The 22756-nt window shown below is 49.3% G+C and overlaps 5 protein-coding genes across 5 annotated transcripts; 4 read left to right on the top strand and 1 right to left on the bottom strand.

Moving 5' to 3' along the window:
* Positions 1 to 104: 104 nt before the first annotated feature.
* F5B22DRAFT_594019 (mitochondrial NADH-ubiquinone oxidoreductase 20 kd subunit) lies at positions 105 to 1478 on the bottom strand. Its single transcript, XM_047974021.1, has 2 exons — positions 1119 to 1478; positions 105 to 1031 (listed from the first exon to the last, which is right to left on the bottom strand). The coding sequence occupies exons 1-2, from the start codon at positions 1159 to 1161 to the stop codon at positions 409 to 411; spliced, it is 666 nt and encodes a 221-aa protein (XP_047833791.1). The 5' UTR covers positions 1162 to 1478; the 3' UTR covers positions 105 to 408.
* Positions 1479 to 6193: 4715 nt separating this feature from the next.
* F5B22DRAFT_501751 (fucose permease) lies at positions 6194 to 9740 on the top strand. Its single transcript, XM_047972455.1, has 5 exons — positions 6194 to 6713; positions 6768 to 7962; positions 8054 to 8176; positions 8276 to 9133; positions 9248 to 9740. The coding sequence occupies exons 1-5, from the start codon at positions 6399 to 6401 to the stop codon at positions 9553 to 9555; spliced, it is 2799 nt and encodes a 932-aa protein (XP_047833792.1). The 5' UTR covers positions 6194 to 6398; the 3' UTR covers positions 9556 to 9740.
* Positions 9741 to 11416: 1676 nt separating this feature from the next.
* F5B22DRAFT_594030 (major facilitator superfamily domain-containing protein) lies at positions 11417 to 14775 on the top strand. Its single transcript, XM_047974022.1, has 8 exons — positions 11417 to 11613; positions 11664 to 12131; positions 12298 to 12643; positions 12774 to 12846; positions 12907 to 13068; positions 13140 to 13329; positions 13455 to 13588; positions 13692 to 14775. The coding sequence occupies exons 2-8, from the start codon at positions 11951 to 11953 to the stop codon at positions 14295 to 14297; spliced, it is 1692 nt and encodes a 563-aa protein (XP_047833793.1). The 5' UTR covers positions 11417 to 11613; positions 11664 to 11950; the 3' UTR covers positions 14298 to 14775.
* A 1752-nt stretch (positions 14776 to 16527) lies between these two features.
* Positions 16528 to 18249, top strand: F5B22DRAFT_501876 (uncharacterized protein). Its single transcript, XM_047972456.1, has one exon. It carries the CDS (start codon positions 16886 to 16888, stop codon positions 17768 to 17770), a length of 885 nt encoding a protein of 294 aa, XP_047833794.1. The 5' UTR covers positions 16528 to 16885; the 3' UTR covers positions 17771 to 18249.
* A 1445-nt stretch (positions 18250 to 19694) lies between these two features.
* On the top strand, positions 19695 to 22287 carry F5B22DRAFT_501901 (cytidylyltransferase). The gene is made up of 4 exons (XM_047972457.1): positions 19695 to 20586; positions 20671 to 21021; positions 21103 to 21514; positions 21592 to 22287. Exons 1-4 carry the CDS (start codon positions 20048 to 20050, stop codon positions 21703 to 21705), a joined length of 1416 nt encoding a protein of 471 aa, XP_047833795.1. The 5' UTR covers positions 19695 to 20047; the 3' UTR covers positions 21706 to 22287.
* The last annotated feature ends 469 nt before the right edge of the window (positions 22288 to 22756 follow it).

The raw sequence follows: 22756 nt of genomic DNA on the forward strand, positions 1-22756 counted from the left end.
CTTTATATAATCATATTGTTAGTTTACAAGAAACCTCAGCGAGGCTCAAGGCATGAAAGGTCACACAAGGCACAGCTTTGCAGATTCTCTATGGAACGAAGGAATAACGAAGACACACGTTCATTATAAGAATCAGATTAAGATTCAAAGTATAGCTTTTCTGGCCGATGAATATGTAGACGCAATTGTTCCTAGATGTCGCACATTCGATTTGAGCATGGAGCAAGACGTCCCCAAGTGGTATATATATATATGCCATTACAGGAGAAGGCGAAGGTGAGGCTGAAACGACGAATTTATGCTTCTACTCCTGTTGCATACACTCGAACACCGTAAATATGTACAATGGTCCTCGACAAATGAAACGGTGGTCTTTCGTGTATCGATCTCTTTCCCCCCTCCCTTCCTCTACTTCCTGTACCACATCCGCGTAATCCTGGTCTGTCTCATCTTGCGCTGCAGCTGGAAGATACCGTACATAAGAGCCTCGCTCGTGGGAGGGCAGCCGGGGACGTAGACGTCGACGGGGACGATGCGGTCGCAGCCTCGGACGACGCTGTAGCTGTAGTGGTAGTAACCGCCTCCGTTGGCGCAGCTCCCCATGCTGACGACCCACCGGGGCTCGGGCATCTGATCGTAGACCTGGCGCAGGGCCGGAGCCATCTTGTTCGTGAGCGTGCCGGCGACGATCATGACGTCGGATTGACGGGGCGAGGCACGGAAAATGATTCCTAATCGATCTTGATCGTACCGCGGTGTGGACAGATGCATCATTTCGACGGCGCAGCAGGCGAGACCGAAGGTCATGGGCCAGAGGGACGACTGACGGGCCCAGTTGGCGACTTGATCGAGGGTGGTGAGGGCATATTGCATGACGCCCTTCTTGGGCTCTTGGCTCGCGAGCGGCACCTCCTTTCGCGGGCCGGCGAGATCGCGAGATGTATGAGGCGTCACTGATGTGGCATCCTTTTTCGAGGTCGTCGAGATAGGGGCGACGGACTGGAGAGGGACAATGCGCGATGTCGGGTTCGCTGTACAAGGGGTAGATGAATCATTGTCAGCCTCATTGGATCACATGCGGTGGCAATGGGGTGCAGGGGGGGTTGCCGGTCACAAACCTCTCATAGCCAGCGTGGCTACCCTTCTTGAAGACGCCAGCATCTTTTCTCCGGCTCCGGGTGTAAAAGAGGGATTAGAAGAATAGAATGGCTAGAACACGATAGTCTCGGTAGGATGGAGTGGAGAGGGTTGTCTGCGAAGGGGAAATGGGAACGCTTGATGAGCTCCGATTTGGATTCGGTCAATCGCTCATACTTTCGCCTCACGCGAACCGAGCTCTTTCCAATTGACGTTGACGACTGAGTCCAGGTGCTTTTCGCCGCCTCGCTAAGCAGGAAATACTGCGCTCTGAGTGGCTAGAATAGCTATCGGAGCCGGATTTTCCGAGATCCGATATCCCATTGCCCGAGCCTGGCCCAATCAGACAGCTTTCTTTGCAATAGCCCCTCGTCCATAGTCAGTGGTCAATGACGAGACATCAAGTTCTAAGCCTTTTCCCCTTGGGGCTCTCTACTATGTAATAAGAGTTGTATTAAAAAGGAATGATATATTTAGAGAGCTATCTCCAACGTCTACTGGGCCATTAACATACCGGCTACTCTTGAATGTACTACTTAGCAAGCTACATGGTTTCGCTGTGTACTCACCCGATCCGGCCCCGACCTTTGCCGCTTAAAGACGGGATTGAAACACAATGCACTGCTTTCAAAGTTTTTACGATTATATGAGTGTTTTCCTATTGTCGATACACCATCAACTGGCGGATTTACCCTTTTGGCTTGGCTTGGCTTTCTCAATTCGATTAGCTCTTGTCTTGATTGGCGGGATAAACCAGCCTGGCCGAAGTGTGAGCGTTGGGACGAATGTCAAACTTATAATCACTACCTATGGCCTTCAGATCTCGAGAGATATCGTGTTTCTTTCTATTCTGGGACAAGGGGTTGTAATTGTGACATTGAAACTAGCAAAGTTGAAGTCTACGACTGAGACATCAAGACCTGGGTGGTCACTTAATTTCGCCGGCGATTTAAGAAAAATCTCGCCGGCCGGCACATCGCTCCAAGGTTTGCCCAGGCGTAAAAGTGCATACATATTATACCTATTCCAAACAACCATGCAAATAAGTTATGCCTGTGAAACGTAGCAGTGGTTGGCGCGGAGGTACGCACTTTAGCAAAAAGGGTAGGCGTTCGCGAGCATCTAGCATAAACTTGTAGCCGTTAGCACACCGGACACTTTTTCATGCCATGCAGAGTTGACTCGTCACGGTAAGGTCCAGGCTGTCTGTAGTGGCTGGGCGGTGAAATTGTATACTATGTATAAGTCACATGAGTCCCGTCCTGCGCTGGTTGGCTCGCTTTAGCGGAAAGGCGGACCAGCTCGCTGAGTCAGTCCAAAGACTCTGGAAGTTGGAGTAAAGAGCCGACCTGACAACTCATCGCACGTGATCGACATGCTTCGAACTTGATTAAATAGAGCATGCTTCGTGGTCAGAAGATAGTTCAGTCGTATTATAGGTCTCAGTTGTGGAAGGATCGTGGCTTATCTACACTGACAACTCGTTTTATTATTTGTAGTTGGTGACTTACATAGGTAGCCCTGTTGAATGCCTCGTAGACAACAATGGCTTTTCATGTCTTACACCGCCACAATATAAAGGCGAAAGTGAGATGGCACACGCCGCTCTCTGTCTAGTGTTGGCTAGATACAGGACTATGCACTGCCAAGCCCACGCTGTTGGGAGTACGACTACTTACTCCGTAAATCGTGGGGGAGTCATGTACCGTGTTTCATGGGGAGTAATGTAGCGGCTTTCCACATACTCAGGTAGGTATGCATTTATCACTCATGCTAAAATGTAGCCACTCGGTTTTCCGGGGAATAGAGAGCAGGACAGAGCACTAGCCAGAGTTGTGTAGATCAACGTGTCGACGTACTTCGTACACTCCTAGTAGGTGTAACCAGGTGTAACCAGGGACTTGATATCCACGATAGGTATTAGCCACCCAGGGCATCAGATGACCTCCAATTCATACCATGTACGACTAGGCGCTCTTCTCCTCATTAACTACTCCTACGACTCAGTACTATACCTACCTAGTTACCTCAGTGAAACATGAGCGCACAGAGAAAGAGATCAAGACATGAGAATAGATGAACAGGGAACAAGGAAACAGGATAGTATTGTCGATGTCAAGAGCTATCCAAAGCTCGATCTACACGACACGTGCCCGAGACACTTGCGGGCAGATGCGGGTAAAACTGTGGCTCTGCAGCACCACAGTCTCTATGTACAGTATGTGCACGGTATTGATGTCAAAATGAGTGATGTGTGTCTGTGTTGTGTGATCTGGATGCGATTCTCGCCCTGCAAATCCGGGGAAAGACAACTTTGATTCCGGATGCCGGCGACGGATCAGTGGGGTGGGGTCTACACTAGGCGCAATAGCGAGCAGACGGCTTGGCTAGGTCGTACGCTATAATACGAGCCTGTACCTGCCCCTAGCTGCCCTGACTTGCACTGTAAGTCTGTACCTAATAGAAGGCCTAGCAGGCCTAGGTAGGGTAGCACTGCCCTACTCTAGTCTAGGGTTGTACTGTACTTAATGAAGCCAGACGATCCGAACTGTTGCACTCGCGACGTCACTGCCGGTCCTCTTCTCGCAGCCGAGGCCAGTCAGGTCCAGTCGGTCCCGGTTGACTCTCGAAATGGCCAACGGGCAATCTGGAAGTAGGGAAGGACGGAATATGTTGATGTCGATATACCGGTACTTACTTATGCCGCCAGCCAGTCGCGCGCATCGCTTCCCATGCACGCACCGAGTGCGTTGTCCTATTGTTGTGTTGTGTTCTTTCTTGCTTGTGAGGCATAATAATGATAGGGATTGATAGGGATTGTGCAGTAGGAAGATATACCGTACTAGGTACACTTCACGCGCAGGAGGTTACATCTATACGTACTGTAGGTAGACATCGTCATCGGCTACACCACGACACATGCATTGATGGTTCACTTACTTACTTTGTACTTGGGTGCTTGGCGACAAGACAGAAAATTTTACACCGGAAATGCGAGATGCAGCACTGCTTCTGGAATACCTACCTACTACTATACGATAAGAATGCCGTATTAATTGATATTTATTAGTATACGGAATAGGTATTGATGTAAGACAATTATACCATCAAACATGTCTGCGAATACCATCTTGCCTTCTGAGTACCTACATATAGTAAATAGGTGGTAGGTATGTATTCAGCTCAAACTTCTAGTCATGATTATATAATGCAATAACCCCAATCCACAACGTCATACCTACTTCTAGCACTCTGCTCTGCACTGCCTAGACACAACTACTCTAGACAGACTACTAGTAGTACATAGTAGATACTTAGCTAAGGTAGTATCTGACAAAATGTACGATAGTATGGAGCTGGAGCAGGACTGGAGTAGCCAGAGAAATATCTAGGTATCCTATCCGTCTGTCTGCTGGATGTGAAATGTACAGCACATTATCCGTAATTTGTACAGGAAGCACGTAACCTTCTGCTGACATCAGCCGCACTCCTCTCCCATTTGTGTAGGTAGTATGGCTTGGAACTGTCGACCGGTCTGCCATGATCTGTCGTGCCAACCCATTCATTGAATCGTTGTAGGCAGATTGGATCGAGTTGGCATTATCCAAACTCCCCCAACTACTACTACCTATTACTTAATTCCAACCCCCCTCTTTTTGTCAGGTTCAAGTTGCCTTGCCTGCCCGGGCTCTACCCCGTCTCCATCTATCCTTACCCTGTCTTCCTGCCCTGCCTTCCTTCGTATCTAGCCCGGACCTAGTAGGTAGGTTCTGGTATGTACAGGCCATACCGCCTTTGCCCATTACTTCGTACAGACCCCGTACCCAGCTGGTCGGGCAGTGAAACCCCAACGACCAACTTTTTTCAAAGCTTGTCAAGCCCGTTCGTTCATTCGCTCCGCTTCCAAGAACCCCCACACACCCGTCATGATTCTTCATCGGTGTGCGGTAGCAGTCAGTGTAAGTACTTAGTATGTACGGGTAGTGTGGCTGACCATTGTCCAATATACATACTTCGTAGTACGTACATGTACTACGGTACCGTACTTTGTAGGTAAGAGGCACTTGAAGTGCAAGGTTGCTACTGTATGTAAGGATTGCAGCACACATACAGCATGGACACGACCTGCCACCTTCACATCTTCACATACCTACCGACGTTATGCTGCGTTATGGTAGGTTATTCAGAGAATTAAGACGTAACACGGCATACTCAGCTTACCTGCAACATGTACCGTATCCATCCCGACCTACCTATCCCAAGTACATATCTGTAGCCCTAATTAAGGAACTCTCAGCCACCCTCGGTTGGTTCTCTATCCAACAACTGTCGACATCCTTTTCTTTTCACCTGCTACCGTACATACGTAACAGATCGGTACATATTTCATACACGCACACACACGCATACACACACTCCAGACGCCTATAACGCCAGTTCATACCCCGACAGCCTGGCGGACGGTGATCCTGAATCCCGGCTTCTTGACTCTTGACTCTTGACCGCCTGCGCTTCCCCCCCTCCAAGGCTGGTTCATCTTGGACGCTTTCAAACACACCTACAGATACATACCTTGCCGCCATCATTGTCAGAAATCCCGCAGCCACTCTTGATGCTTTGCGAGGCATACTCGTTGCTGAGCTTGTCTTGTTTCGCCCTTGTCGTCTTCCTTCACCTCTGTCATCTCCAAGGGTACCTTGCTAGTTGCCCCTACCACCACCTGTAGTGTGTCCTTGTCTCTCACCTTTTTGTTCTCCATCTGCCCAAGTACAGTACTGGTACATGACTATTGTCGGTGGGCCAGAATCCCCCACACGACTTGAATCCAAGTCAAGAGGTCGAGGTATTCGCTCGAAAGCCGCGGTCCACCCTAGTCATCGCACTAAATCTAACAATTTCGCTAACTACGGAGATCTTCTCATCCACTACGGTAGGGCGCCGGTAGAGTAGTCCACTGACGAAAGCCCTTGTGCCTGGCTTTGTGTGCTTTACCTATGACCAGCTAGCCGTTGCGTCTGGTTCCCGATTCCCGGTTCGAGACCAGTGCAATTACAATCTGGTCAACTCATCGTCTTCAAATATGTCTCTTCCTGTAAACCTCTCTCGTTCGTAGCCTACCGACCGTCTTTGTTCTTGCTCCTTGTGAGCCCTCGACTTTCCGCACCACGTCTCTAGTCCATTGTTCAACTCAGCATCTGTGGCGCCTCGGATCCCGGCGATGAACTAATGACCATTTTCCGACCGTGGGGTCGTTTCCTGATATGAACTCACTATTATTAGATACAAGGTCGGCTCACGACTTTCCAGACCGCGGCCCCGTTGTGTTCGCCGTCACTACGGGGACCCTCGTTCTGGCGAGTGTCTTCGTTGGCGCTAGACTGGCCTGCCGCAGCTTCATTGTTCGACAGGTGAGCTGGGATGACTACTTCATTGTCATAGCTTGGTTCCTCGCTTTCGGCCTCAGCTTCGCTATCGATTACGGCGCTACTATAGGACTCGGTCGCCACGATGTCGATATCCCAGCTCACAACCGGGATCCTCTTCTTCGCTCTGAATATGCATTCACTGTTCTATATGTGCGTTATACTTGTACTCTCTGACGGTGGGACGTTTGGTCTAATATTATGTAGAACCCGGCCCTCATGGCTTTCAAAACATCAGTGCTCATATTCTACCTCCGTCTGTCCAAAAATACGCAAAAGGTACTGAGGCTAGCTTCATGGGCCGTGCTCATAATCGTGAATCTCGCTGGGACCGTTTTAACCCTGCTCAACATTTTCCAATGCAACCCCGTGGAATCTGCTTTCAACACGGATGATACAGGACAGTGTATTCCTCTTTTAGCGGAGTTTATTTGCTCGGCACCGATCAATATAGTCACGGATCTCGCAATTCTTGCCCTACCCCTACCTGTTCTAACAGGCATGAGGTTACCTCCAAGGCAGAAGATTATATTGATTATGACTTTTGCACTGGGCATATTCATCACTGTGGTGGATGTGGTGAGGATATATTATCTTCAAAAGGCTATTAGTGATGCCTCTTCCACATTTTCCGGCAACCTGGACCCGAACTTCTCATTTGGGGTTTCGCCCGAATTCTCTTGGAACGCCTCGCTAGCTCTTTTGTGGTCTGCTGTTGAGGTGAACGTTGGGATTACTTGTGCCTGCATTCCAACTTTGAAACCTCTAATCATTCGCATCCTCCCTGCCATGCTTATCGACCCAGATGGAAGTACCCGTCGTGCTTCAGATACAGCCGATGTGACGCCTACCGTACAATCCTATCGACACGAATCCACGGCTGCCGCACCAAACGTCACTCAGGATAGAAACTCTACCTCAAGCCAAGCTCATGGGCCCGAAAGTGATGTAGATGCACAGATATCAGCTATGGAGTTCCTCACCACACCAGATATGATGTTAGATCGAAATCATCCGCCCATAACAAACACAACGACCGCAACAAGCCTTGAAGCGTCAGGAGTATACTTTGGATTTGTCAATATGCGGAAACCGAAGAGTATGATTCGAACTTCGGTCAGGGATTCATTCAAATACTGCACGATTGTCACGATTCTATTTCTACTCTGGGGGTTCTCATACGGTCTTCTCAACACTCTCTCGCTCGTCGTGGCTCAGATCTCCCACATGACCCCTCCAGAGACAATAGGACTTACAAGCATATATTTTGGGGGTGGATACTCCCTTGGCCCGCTACTTGTCGGTGAATGGATTTTACGACACGACGAACATCGAAGGCGAGAAAAGATGCGTAGGAATAGCACGTTCGATGATACTACGGGTGGATTTAAGGCTACTTTTAGTAAGCGTACTCCCGATTTCAAAATTTCTAAGCTAGGCTCGCCTTCATAGCTCTGGAGCATTTACTGTTATAAATATTGATTTATCTCCAGTGTTCGGGTTGTGCATTTATGGCGTGGGAACTATCATCTTTTGGCCGAGTGCTGTTCTCACGTCATTTCCCGGATACTTGATCTCCAATTTCGTCGTGGGGTTTGGACTTGCCGTCCTAGAAAGTAAGTATTCAGGAACTCGGTACCCTGTCTACGTATAAAACGAGTCTACTATTTTGGAGGATAATGACAATCATTAACTCTTGATTTTCTTTTTTTTAGCTGCGGCAAATCCGTTCATTGCTCTTTGTGGGCCTATGGACTACGCCGAGATGAGGCTTTGCTTCGCACAGGGCGTTCAAGGTGTGGCCACTGTCCTGAGTCAACTTCTAGCTCAAAAGGTTTTCTTCGTTGAATTGAGTGCCTCCGAGTCTATAGGTGCATCAACGCTTGTTGATGTACAATGGACATTCTTGGCTATCACACTCCTTTGCGTTGGGCTAGCCTTGTTCTTCTATTACATGCCGTTGCCAGAGGTTACCGATGCGGAGTTGGAGAACTCAACGCGATATCTCCCCATCGACCCGAAGAAACGTAGCTTCTTTGGCTATCAATTAAGAACCTGGACTCTCGTTTTAGCAGTTGTGGCTCAATGGACTTATGTCGGTGGTCAAGAAACGATGAGCCTCTTCTTCCATGACATTTTACAACCCAGTGGGACCTCAACTGCGGCATCAGGTCCAACGACCATCACGAGAGCTGTAACATCAGAGAATGTAGGCCGCTTAAGCATAAGCATTGATGACTTTGGTCTTATTGCTCGCACTGCCTTCGCTTTGTCTCGGTTCTTGGTAGCATATCTTGCATACCTATCGCCAACCCACCCTAGGGTCCCCCAACCCCGAACTATACTAAACATCTGCGCTGGACTCAGCATAGTAACCGGTGTAGTCGTATCAGCCATCCGCCCGAGTAACCCGGACCTCCTGTCTATTCCGATTGTCCTATTTTATTTTTTCGAGGGGCCCATATGGCCTTTAATATACACGCTGGGCCTCCGAGGGCAAGGCAGTCGCACAAAACGGGCAGCAGCATTTCTCACCATGGGAGCATCAGGGCCTGCATTTTGGCCATTCGTTGGTAAGCTGGCATCCTTCACTATTTTCTAGTTCGTCCATAAACTCTTTGTCAATTCCCAGCGATTTATGAATACCCCTTCCCGATGTTGTAGCAAGCTAACAGAATGCCGCGCAGTATGGGGTATACATCAAAGCGGTGCTTCGTATCAAACAGCTTTTGTCCTGGTACCTGCTCTTCTGGTCATCACGGGTATCTTCTCTCTGTTCCTTGATCTTAAGCATGACGCAAGGGCCTTAGTTGATGCCCGTGTCGGCCCTGAACAACAGCAAAGGATTCAAGATCGCGCAAATCACGAAATGGACTTGGACGCAATCATCGCAGCGAGGAGACGAGCGTCAGTTAATGGACTAGGCGACCCAGCTCTAGATTACGAGAAGGCTTCGGTTAATCAGGAGACTGGTAGTCGTTTCAAAAGAAGATGAAGAGAGGTACACTTTACTTCTTATAACTTGGAAATAACAAACCCAGTTCAGACGTTGGGTGCCTATCATGCAAAATCATGAGGATTATTTAATCCGAGAAAAGGTCCCACGCTTGGAAGAGTCGAGACGTCGTGGACCTCGCATACTACTTGCACTTGCTGTTCTATAGAACCCGCAATATAGGCAACGTGTCTCTATCCCGAGCGCCAGAGTTCATGCTGTGGCTGAACGGGTGCAAGTCGACCGGAAATAAACGGCCAATAGCCTTGGCCAGACTGGTGACTTGGTATCTTCGACTAGCACACATCCACCGACCATCTGACGCGGCTTGAATAGCATATCTTCCAGCTGGCAGGCATCAACCGCGGGATGTACATAAGTTTGGGAAAATGCCGTCATCACCTTGGCGACTTCCAAAACGGCTGCGACAATTACTCGACGATGCCATATTGGCACGGGGTGAGAAAGCCAGTCTTGGCTCTCCCATGGAGAGCCATCACCTCCTCCAAACGAGATCTTTCAGGGGGGGGAGGCATTACTGCATATATATATTTAGCGTATAGTTTTGATACCCCGAGTAGTACTAGCTACTCAAGTTTGAATATTCACATGGTCTAAAATACCTATTATCGAGTTTCAATCCTGGATTCAGGGGAAAAATAATTTGGTTCTTTGCGTCTAGACTTTTGCGCTGTGATTGTGCTTTCATCCGAGATTTATGATTATTCTGATGTAACCACTGGAAGACGAAATGTCAATCCAGCGGTGATGACATTATGGTTGGTACTTTGTCAGACTATTCGAGGGGGTAATAGCAGTGAGCTGGGGGATTTTTGGGATAGGTAGCTGTGTCGTTCCTACATGGGATCTAAATCCATGAATGAGCGCAGGCTCCTAACCTAGTGACAATAGAAGGATATATTTAGGCATGTAAAAGAACTAGGGAAGAGATGAGAGATGGTTAGTCAGATGCTGGTGTGGGTAGCACGTGTGTGGTTTTCGTGTCATTTACAGGTTTCTTTTTTCGTCGCTGTGGCTTGAAGACTGATTGAGTCGTGGTGCAGTGACTAAACGGTGCCATCCGACTTAGGGTAGTAAACTATTAACATAAAAGACAAATGCTATTATTGAATAAATTAACCAGGCCATAATACACACGCTCAAACAGTAAGAAGAAATCCAGTCACTCGTCGCTGTATCGTAGATAAATACCATCCCGTAGCCTCCTTCACTCCATGTCAGTCGGAGTGCCGTGGGGGGGCATCTCGATATCATTCAACAACTCGCGATGGCCGTAGAAATAGCCCTTGTCGAAGTCTTCGCCGACCTACGTGACGGGATAGGTATTTCGCAGCAGCTCGATGCGCGTCTCGTGGCGTGATGCAGCTATGTACGGCAATGTGTTCATGAGCTCGACTGCTTCGGGCGTATAACCAGCGGCTATGGCAGCTGCTGTTGAATGCGCCAGCGGGATTGGTGCCAGTGTTCGGGTCAGGGAGATAAAGGTTCTGAGCTGGAGTCGCACCGAAACTGACGAGGTGTGTTGTAGAACTCGAGGAGAGTGCTGATGAGTTCGATGTGAGCTGTGGTCTTGGCCATGATAGGACGTTACGTGTGCTTAATGGTGGTTTTATATGAGATACAAGTGATTCATGCAAGCTAGAGTTTGACACATTCTATTTAACATTTGGTTCACTTCTCTGCAGCGAGTTATCTCATGATGCTTCATATTTGCTTCTGCGATCTAGACATGTTGCGGGGCAGGTATGTGAGGCATGCTGTATAGACCTAACAGTACCCAAATTCCCGAAGATACTGACCTTAGACATGACTATTCGTCCCATCATTGATGTCGAAAGTGTGTAGATTTTACAGATATACATAGTATATGGACACACGTACGTACATAATGAAACATCGTCGATTACCTAAGGCTATCTACATAGTATATGACTTTTAGCTTGTAAGCTAGCTATTTAGCATCTATGTACAGAAAACGCCTGATCGACTGCAAATGCAGGCGGAACGTCCGGAATGGTTCCATGCGCTCGGGATACCGTTAGCACCCCATGCTCCAACAAGATATCCACAGCTTACCAATCATGAAGGCCTTTGCCTATCTAAGTGCCAGGGATTCCCTGCATCAAGGAACGGTGATGTCGTCCATTTCTTTCGTTTCGGGTAATTCTCATTCTCTCTTTGGTTTCTCATATGTTTCTTATTTTTTTATGGTTTATATATCTACATATTACATATAGAGAAAAGGCGCTATATCCATGTCGTCACAGATCTCATTCAACAACTTTACGCTGTAATAATACCTATCGTATATAGCCGATAAGATCTGTCATCTACGAAATTACGCTGCGACGATAAATCATCGATTCAGGACGAGATGGCACCCGTCGCGGTCGCTGAAGATACTACGCCGCTACTGCGGTCCGAGCGTACCGGCTCACGCCCTTCGAGTTCTCATGGGTCGGAAGACGACGATCTGGATGTCGCGAATCAAAGCGTCACTAAGCAGAGAGCCGTGGCCATCATACTGAGTGTCTATATTCTGATCTTCCTACTAGGTACTGTGCAATCCTTCTATTTTCCAACTTACCACGCTGCAATTGTCATCAAAATAGCGTCATGTGCTACTAGAATCACCTTCTATGTCGTGATTGCGGTGATTATCTAGGAGAAGAAAGAATGCATGAAACAAAAACGCCCTGTGCTAACGTGATGGAACGCCAGCAATGAATATGAGTGGTATCACAATGGCCCAATCCACCATTGCGGCTGACCTCGACGCTTATGAGGACGCCATGTGGTTTACCACATCCTTCCTCGTGGCGATGTCATCTATGTCACCCCTCACGGGCAAATTAGCGACTATCTTCTCCCCGAGGATGATGGTGCTTTTCTCGTCCTTACTGTTTTCCATCGGGTGCCTAGTCACATCCCAGGCTCATTCGTTCGCTGTTTTCATCCTCGGACGGGTCATCACTGGGCTGGGAGGTGGTGGGACGATGGTCCTTGCTTTTATCCTGGTGCTGGAACTCACGACGAAGAGAAATAGGGGGTTGTTCATTGGCATCACGTGAGTATGCCTTCCTTGCTATTTGAGACCAAGAGTTCTGAGTGTATCTATGACTGGAGAGATGGAGAAACAGAGAAAAGCGGAATGTCTTCTTTAGTTACATTCAGAATTTGCTAACCTAGACGACTAGAAACGCAGGCTTCACCACGGGTGTCTCTTTAGGCGCAGTTGTGTTTGGCGGCTTGATTGGGAAAATAGGCTGGGTAAGGAACTCTCCCCGAAAGATGGCTTATCCAGCTCTGTTGCTTACTATCGTTACACAGAGACCCCTATTTTGGGCACAGGCTCCAGCGTCTCTGCTTGCTGGTTGCGCCATCTTTTTCAGCATACCTAGTAGCTTGAGCTCACCAGGCCAGTCGAAGGATAAAGATGTATCAATGGGCACAAAACTAAAGCGACTTGACTATCTTGGCGCCATCTTCTTGGTATGCAGGACCTCCAGAATGATGATGCCAGTGGTTGTGCGCGTATTGAATCTGAACTCACACAATCCCAGTCCGGAACCGTCGTCCTCTTTCTTTTCGGGCTTTCGGGGAAGATTCAGCCAATCCCGCTTGGCTCGTCTCTCGGCGCCCTCATCATCTTCATTCTGATCGAGACGTATATCGCGACCGATCCCATCGTTCCTCTCACGGTTCTCCGGAACCGCGGCGCCTTGCTGTCGTGTTTTGCCCAGCTTGGGTTCAGTAAGTCTCATTGCCCTTGCCTTAAGGAAAACCATCGTCATCAGGGCGAGAAGTTCACTATCAAAATCAACTTGGGCACTCTGCGTCATCCATGTATGAGAAGAATCTCTAACTCAATTCAACAGTGGCCGCTCGGTGGACGGTATTATTCTACACGCCCATGACAGCCCTCGCTGTCTTTGGCTTTAACCCGGCGGCCAGCGGTAGCATCCTCATCCCTACGAACCTCGGATTCGGTCTCGGCGGGCTGCTTGTCGGAGTAAGTTTGTCCCTCGCATTCTTTGCCATTACCATAGCCCTTCCTCTCGCCAGCCACTCGAATCTCCAAGACAAAGATAACAACAAGCTGACGTTAATCCCAGGCCCTTCATATCCGCCGCTCAGGCAGCTATTGGGGCGCCAGCGTCATCTGCTTTGCGCTCTTCGGCATTAGCCTCCTTGCACTGTCCACCTCGTCCACGCGCGATACTCCCTTTGGCCTGTACGTCGCCATAGTCTTTCTCAACGGCTTATTCACCGGCGGCGCACTGAACTACACAATGTCCCACCTCCTGCATCTCACGCTGCCGGAGACGCACTACGTCGCTACGAGTCTGCTTGGCACTTTCCGGGGTTTCGCGGGGAGTTTCGGTAGCGCTATTGGCGGTGGAATCTTCGCGAGGACTTTGCGCGGGAGTCTTGAGGAAGGGCTCAAGAGACTTGATGGTAGCGATCACCTGAGTAAAGAGCGGGCGGAACTTGTTAGGAAGCTAATCGGAAGTCCGCTGCTTGTGTATAATGGAGGGTTGTCAGGTGCTGAGAGAGGAGTTGCGGTGCAGGGGTATAGTGGTGCGCTGCGCGTCTTGTTCCAAGCTGCTGTTGTCTTGACGGTTTTTGTGTTACTATTACAGGCTGCTACGGGGTGGAGAGGCCCTAAGGATGAGAAAGATCGCGACAGCGAGGAAGAGAGTGAGAGTCTTGTTGTGTGAAGAGAGACTTGTTAAGTGTCCTCAATGAGGGCTGTTTTGATATAGCTTTTGTATATATATCATACTACTTTACTATTACTAAATAGTCAGATGTATCTATAACGCCATTTTGGCTAGAGACTTAGTATATACTCATATCGGATTAGATGTAACGAAAACGGCTTTCGAGAAGGAGGACGCTATTAAACTCGACTAGGTGAAGTCTGGCGGAAAGAGTTATGATAACACATGCTAGGGCAAGTACTTGCCGTTATGCGACCTCAGAGCGTCTACCCCTTGATGAAAAGTACCCCATACTCTGCCCATACATCAATACACTACCCCAGTAAATACCTGTCAAAGACATATTCTCATATGACATGACTGTCGCCAAATAATTCAAGAGTCTCGTTAGCTGTTCTTGTATTCTACCTTCATCTCATCAAGTCTCACCCACAGACTTTGATATCCCCCCGACGAACAATATGTAATAGGTTATATACTAGGATATAGCACAGGTACTCAACAGACAGGACACTGGTTTTATATGTATAACATAGACGAGCAGATGACTAGGCTTCGAATTGAACCTATTCACAACACAATAATATGCTAGGGCTGCTAACGTCCTGCCACCAGGTTCCTTCTTGGCGCTGGCCGCTGAGTTGGATACTATATCCTGGTCTTCATGGCGTATGATAGCCAGCGAATATGCTGAGCATCGGTGATAGCCGTTTCCCTGCATCTACTAACTCATTTATGCACTCTACTGGGACTACCACTTACTAGTCATGCCTCTCAGCCCTACAGTAGTTGACCAGAGCCGAGGCCTTGAAACATGACAAGCGTACCGGGTATAAGACTAGCTAAGACTTAGACCAAGTCTGAATAGTACGCTGGAATTTCAAGAAAATTGCCCAAATCAGCAGTTCTTCCTAGTTTGCTAGCTACTATTACGGGAAGGAAGGTCTTAGGTTTTTATAAGCAATTGGCCTGTACGACATATACGGCGTTAATGTGAAAAAAAAAAGAAAAAAAAAAGCATATAATGTCTGACAATCTGCTTGTCTGCCTCAAATAATGAAATAACAAAACTTTGACCAGGTTTTTACCGGGCATGATTCTCTTGCATCTGCTCTAAGTATTATTAGGAGTATCGCATATGAGAAGAGCTGTTGTAGGTAGAGCAATACATTCCCATTTTGTCCTAGTACCTACACTACGCTACATTTAGATAGGCTGGTATAACAGAAGTAGGTATGATATCGTGGGGTTTGCTGGGTTCTCTCAGTCATTGCTCGCCCTCCGTAAGTACTCCGGTGTCTCCGTTGCGGGCCGCTGACTCAATTAGTGGCAAAGGGCGGGCTGTAGGTTATTGAATACCTACGTCTCTTAGGTAGATGTTCGTCTATCTACAGTACATAGATAAAAAAGGGGCCAGCCGGTCAGAAATCTCGAAAAGCTTGCTGATCCCGTGGTAGTTTCGGCATTCTAATCCCGTAATTTTCCGGCTTGGATGCACAGTGTCCCAATAGAGTAGTTGCAGGGGTGTAAGTGAGAACCGAGAACCTCCCGTTGTAACTCAGTTGTATACATGAGACAACTGTAGGTCTGTTGAAGTGGAATACTCTCAGCAAGAGAAGAAAGAAATCAACTTCTGGTACGTCATAATCCCGTAGTATGTGTGTCCACACTGTCCGTTATCGCGCCCCGAGGTCCCTGAGAGCGAGCCTTCACACTAGCCTATCTAACTTAGAACAATCGGGCCCTTTTCTGGGGCGTAGTTGATCTCATCTCTTCACCATACCTGAAGTAGTAAAAGACAACGGCAATCACTCCTGGAAACACGGCAGGAAAGCCTTTCTTCTCTGATCCATTGGTTATTTCTGCCATCCAGCGGGCAGAAGGAATTACCACATGAGTCTTCTGGTAGACCCTGGATCGATGGAGATGTCGGCCCTCGCGGCCCAGTCGCAAAAGGAGGGTGGCTAACAGTCCCGCTCCACCTCGCTCCAGATTCTCACGATAGTTTAGTTTCCTCTCTATCTATACACTAGTCCGCAGGCTGGACGGCCCCCCGAGTCTTGACCGAGCTGGCAAAGTGTGGACCATACCCACCAAGAATAAGGGAATTTTTGCGACTTAAAACTAGCGTGTGTCATGGCGGTCCCTTGGCCACCTCTTCGTGAAGGATGGACTTATAAAAGTATCGTATATAACCGAGTCTTATGCCTCGTGATTATGCGGAATTCTCGTGACTTGAAAGATTCTCCTTGCGTTGTATCGCCCATATAAAATTAACTGCTTCCACCCTTAAAGCCACAAGACACCATACGGTTTCCCTGGCTATATCGCCGCCGACTGTCACGATCTTACCGCTACTTGATACAGTAATAGTCGGCTTGTGGTGCTGCCGCTATCGTGGGGCATCTTGGGTCCAACTAATATCCCCATAGCCGCCTCAAGTTTTTAATACCTGCCGCCCGTAGTTAATATCGCAGCACTACTCGTACCCTACGGTCAGACCATTGGGTTTGTTAAAAAAAGGAAAGAAGAAAAAAAAAGACAAGATCAACAACTTGGGTGGTGACTCACCCCTCTTTTTTGCCATGGTGGAAGTTATCCGTATTTCGTCTCAGGGACAATACCCGCCCAACACAATGGAGGCAGAGATGAGGGAGATGTCGAGTCTGTTGACGTCGACAACCCTGAGCTCGGTCGAGGAAGAGCTGAAGAAGGACATGTCGCGAAAGGAGCGGTCGAAAGATGGCAGCGAACTATACGTACCGCCTCGGCGAGCCTTCACGACGTCCAACTACCTTCTCCCGACGGCTCCTGTGTCGCGTGTCGCAACCCCCCTCGCCAGCCCACGGGAATCGACGACAGACCGAGACTCGTACTTCCCGGCACCGTCAGTAGCGACCCTGCTCCACCGACTGCCGCAGCCGGCGCCGCCGAGATCGTACTCGGTGATGGACTACGAGCCGATCCCGTTCACGCACCAGCCAGGGACGACGCTCCAACTCACGCATCTGCCGGCCGAACTGCACTACGCCGTCTTCGACTTCCTCGACCCCATCGACAGCGTGTGCCTGGCGCTGACGAGCCGCCACTTCTACGCCGTGCACTGGAAGATGCACGGCAAGGTGTCGCTCGCGGCGCGGCGCGAAGGCCCCAACGACATGGAGTGGGTGTGGCGGCACGCGGGGCCCTTCCTGCTGAACCGCGGCGGCGTCGGCGGCGGGCATAACTCGCTCGCCATGCTCTCTGTGCGCGGCCAGGTGTACTGCCGCAAGTGCCGCACCGCGCGCTGCGAGCTGCACAAACACATCAAGGAGTGGATGGGCCCGGGCCTCGAGTACTGCCTCGTCACGGAGAAGTTCGGCCCCGAGCCGCCCGCGTCCGCGAAGGCGTTCTGCTACCGCAGCTCGCCGAGACATCCGAATCGGTGCGGTCGCCACACGCGGAATCAGCGGACGGTGCGCCTCGCTTGATGACAGAGCAGAGTTTCATCTTGGTCTGCGGCGCCATCGGCTTCGCTTCGTGGCTTAGCTGTCTCGAGCAAGCGAGCACGGGGACTTGAGAAAACATGTCCCGTCTTATTTCGATATGATCAGCATGTGATGTTTTTAGTGATGGGTATTTCAGTATGGGCGCTTGATAGAAAGTGCCAGGGATAGAGCGAAGCGAAGCGTATAGACCTATTTTGTTTTTTTCCGAGAATCATACGATAGATAGAAAGGGAAGAGAACATCAAGGGTCGGATAGAACTTCTAGCATGGGACGAGCATTTCGCCACCGAATAGGATCGGGTTTTTAGAATATCCATGGTTACGGCATGTGGCATTTAGTGGCCGTTTCTTTTTTTGTCTATTTTCAGATACCTATCCATAGAAAAGGAACCCAGGAGGGTGCCCTTAATAGACCTACACCGCGCTTTTGAGACAACGACATCTTGACAGTTTCTTCACCAGAAAGAGGCTTGGAGCCAGGTTTATCACATTTTCGTATGCATGGTGCGATGACGCGCATTGCGTCGAACCAGATCAGACAGGCTATTTTTAATAGGCCGCATGCATTATGTTCCTCTCTCCCCTGGTGCTGGGCTCACTTGTACAGTCTTGCCCCCGTTCTCGCTTACCGGTGTATTGAGTAATGCATCATGTTTCTACCTACCGTACTTCTGAACCATGGTCGCGGTTCTGTGTCCGCCATGAAGTTGGGTTCGTTTTGTTTGTCAACTTGCTGTATCAATTGTTCAATGAACTTCTCTTCTCTCAGCACTTCGATTCTGAATGGTGACACCATTGCCAAGGATTCTAGTTCATGGGCATTTCCTTTTTTGGGGCTACTTGGGTGTTAAGGAGATGAAGGACTTGGCAAGACTAGTATCAGCCGCGATAGCCTGCCTATTGCTCGCCCAATCTGATAATTTCCCCCTTTTAAAAATTATTCGGTTAAGTTAGGCAACATGTAAGTAGTGTAAGTTGTCTTGTTGCAGAGTTGTGTTCTGAGAGACTTTAGAGCATCGTGGGTATTATAGGAGACTCCATATCGAATTTGACATTCGGCTACCTAGATTATCTGTCTATCATACGTACTAGAGTGCATTGTATTATACATACATGCCCTATACTCCATATCACAGTTTCACAATAGACGGAACATACATGTGCTTACGGGCGCGTGCTTCTCTCCTCCTTTCTATGATGTAGTTACGGTGTCTTGGAGGGTTTGATAGATAAAGTAGTTATTGCTGATAGGTGAGCTCGACACTTCATTCACAAGCAGTCAGTGAATTCCGATGTGAGACTTTTCCTGTTCGGTCCTCGTGTAAGCCACGGCGCAGTTTGATTCGTCTACACGGCTCTCCGACACGTGCGTAAACGTCACTTACTATGTAAGCCGAGTGATTCCTACGAAGTAGAGGAATCGTGATGTTCCTTGGTAGTAGGAACAGAAATCAATCGCCTTCAGAAATGCATGAATTGCCTTGACGGACAGAACACCAACACCAACACTAACACTACCTAACACAAAGAGGGGGTTGCGTGAGACTGCCATTGATCACTCTGGCTGTTCTGCTGATGGCCCCGACCCGCTACGACTGCGGCAATTGCGTGATAGAACGATAACAGCTAACCAAGCGATTTAGCTGCCAAGGGAGCTCAACCATTACATGTCTACCCAAGTACGGACAGATACAGAGTACGTACACACACACACACACACACATACATACATACATACATACATAATTAAACTTCTACCCTACAACCACCATCCCTGGTTTCCTGCGGCCATCCGAATCATAGATTGAACACCTAGGCAATCGATAGCTGGTGATCCCCACTGCGTACCTACCTAGAATAATACACTACCTCCTGGGTGCTAGTAGCGTAGAGCCGGTGTCTTATAGGTAGGTAGTCTAGAGTGTAGCAGAAAGCGGGAACCCGAGCTCCTCTTACCTCTCACCTCTCACCTCTCTCTCTCTCTCCAGCCAGCTCCCACTTTCCACTTCCCCTGTCCGTCGCCTGTCGATGCCCCCCCTAGAAATAATCTGCGACGCGACGTGACGTGTTCACATCAATTCATTCCTGCCTTGGACCATCGAACCGGTATTCTGCTCTTGTCTGACTGGCCGAACCACTGCGACCACTGCGACCACTGCGACCATTGCGACTACTGCCCGATCGCCGCCCTATACCTGCCAGCTTACCCAAGCTGCCTTAGGTTCTGCCGTCACTGGCTAAGAGCTCTGCGAACTCAAAATGTCCTCTCCTTCTAGCTCATCCCACGGAGGCAAGCGGAAACGCCCGACCACAGCTAATTCCGCCATGATGGATGACAATCCGCTTCTGCAGCCCTCTTCCCGCGATGCCTCCGGCGAGGAAGGCGACACAACTGCCCCCGAGACTGGCAGACTCACCCACCGCAAATCAGATGCCACCGCTGGCTCCAACCCGGCAAAGCGCCAGCGCGCCAACTCGGAGCGTACCTCGGCCGCCTCTCTGCCCGAACATGCTCATGCTCATGCACATGCCGACCACATCGCCGACCCTGGCGAGCCTAGCGACACAACCGAAGCCAGCATTGACATTGCGGACCGCGTCACCCGGAAGGGCAAGAAGCCCACTCTTCTCAAGGAACCTACTTCCCCCGACGACCATGAGAAGCAGCAGGCCGCTGCCATGCTGCCACCCCCTACTGGTCGCTTGGTTCACCCCGTAGGATACAAGACAAACCCTCCCCCGACAGGGCGCACCATCAGGGTTTATGCCGACGGAGTCTTTGACTTGTTCCATCTGGGGTACGTTGCTTACCACATCATCCTCCGCCTAAGCCCTCCATGTTGAAATATCAATGAACTACGCTAACTCCTGATCCTTAATAGGCACATGCGCCAACTAGAACAAGCTAAGAAGGCCTTTGACAACGTATACTTGTTAGTGGGAGTAACTAGTGATGAGGAAACACATAAACGAAAGGGCCTCACGGTATTATCTGGACGAGAGCGCGCCGAGACAGTGAGGCATTGTAAATGGGTAGACGAGGTCGTCGAAAACTGTCCTTGGATCGTCACGCCGGACTTCCTCGAGGAGCATCAGATTGACTATGTCGCCCACGATGATATCCCATACGGAGCAGATGAAGGAGACGACATCTACGCCCCGATCAAGAAGGAGGGTAAGTTCTTAGTCACACAGCGAACCGAGGGTGTCAGTACAACAGGTATTATCACAAAGTAAGTCACGCAATCGCCGCTATCCGGAGTAAGCGGGGGGTGGTCTTTGTTATCTCTGAACTGTTCTAACGGGATTCGTAGGATTGTGCGCGACTATGAGAAGTACATTGCGCGACAGCTTAAACGAGGCACCTCTCGTCAGGAACTCAACATCAGCTGGCTCAAGAAGAACGAGCTTGACCTAAAGCGCCACGTTCAGGAGATCCGTGATAACATCCGATCGAACTGGACAACAACTGGCCAAGAGTTGAGCCGCGAGCTTCGCCAGTACTGGCCCGCTAGTCGCCCCCAGAGCCCTGCCCCTGGTGGTCGCTTCTTGTTCCCCACGACCCCGAGCAACTCGAACGGGGAGGTCAATCTCCGCGAGGCCGCTATGGCGGCAGCCGCCAAGTCTCCCACGACACCTGGCCCTAGTGATAGAGCTCCACCCCCTGCCACGAACGACTTTATGACTGGTTACACCCTGGGTCTCATTGGTGGTGTAAGATCTTGGGTACGTGTCTTGCCTAGCCTTTCACAAGAAGCTTAAACAGCGCACAAGACAACTAAAGATTGCTAATACTATCCCAGATGACCAAGAGCCGCCGCAATCTACGCGACAGCCGGCCCGTCAGCGACGACGACTCAGAAGAAGGCGACAGCGGGTCGAACGAGCGCGGGCGTCCAGTCGCATCTGCCAGCTAGCTTCGCAGACCACTGTTACGCCTGCATATAGATGAGGAGTCGGATGATGTAGTAGTAGAACAAGAAACTTATCTAATCGGAAAACGAAACCGCAAACAACAACAGCAACAGCATTTGTATCATCGCCATGGATATCGGGGAAAATCTCTATAAAATGGACACTGGGGAACAACGACAACAACAACAGAAAATAAAATTTTGACTTTTCGACAGGAGAGGGGGAAGATGAGGGGAGGGGCGTGGGATACGGAACACATAATACAAGTCTCGGGCCAGAAGACTGATTGACTAGCTGGCCGGCTGGCTGGCTGACGGGATGTGTTTTTATTATTTATTTCAAGTTAAAATTTTATTTACTGTACGAACAGAGAACACAGCGCAGTACAGTACAGTACAGTACAGTCAAAGAGAGAAATGAACGGATGAAACATGGACGGGGGTGGCTTTCTTGTTTTTGAGCCAATTTATATCTTCAGAGAGGTCTATCGTAAATTAATTGACTGACTGGCTGACTTACCTGTCTGGCTGGGCTTTTCTGATGTGTAATACATGTGAACTCACTTTCACTTGGCTTTGGTTGTCGTTGTCGTTGTGGTTGTGTACGGGATAGATAAAAGAAAGGAAGAGGAGGGGCATAAATGAATTTCTCTCTCTCTCGTCATGTCATACCATGTTTGAAGAGTCTGCAAATGCAATGTGTAGGCCCTGCACCTACCTACTTATGGAAATCCAAGGTATTTGAAGTACCTACGCATAAATATAACACGACGTTTCGTAGTGTAGTATTTTAATGCTAGATTAATTAATAACTTAACTACCTAATATTTATTATTGTGTTGGTCTTATGTTAGGTATGGTGTGTCTATCTATCTGTCTGCCTATTTGTCTGTCTTGTATTGTTAGCATCGACGCTTGACAATGTAGAAGCCCCTGGACAGAGTTATTTAAATAATAAACTGTAAATCGGGGGGGGGGGGGGGGGGGGGGGGGGGGGGGGGGGGGGGGGGGGGGGGGGGGGGGGGGGGGGGGGGGCGGGGGGGGCGGGGGGGGC

This window comes from Xylaria bambusicola (genome assembly GCF_022495145.1).
Source record: "Xylaria bambusicola strain CBS 139988 unplaced genomic scaffold F5B22scaffold_7, whole genome shotgun sequence".
Classification (NCBI taxonomy): domain Eukaryota; kingdom Fungi; phylum Ascomycota; class Sordariomycetes; order Xylariales; family Xylariaceae; genus Xylaria; species Xylaria bambusicola.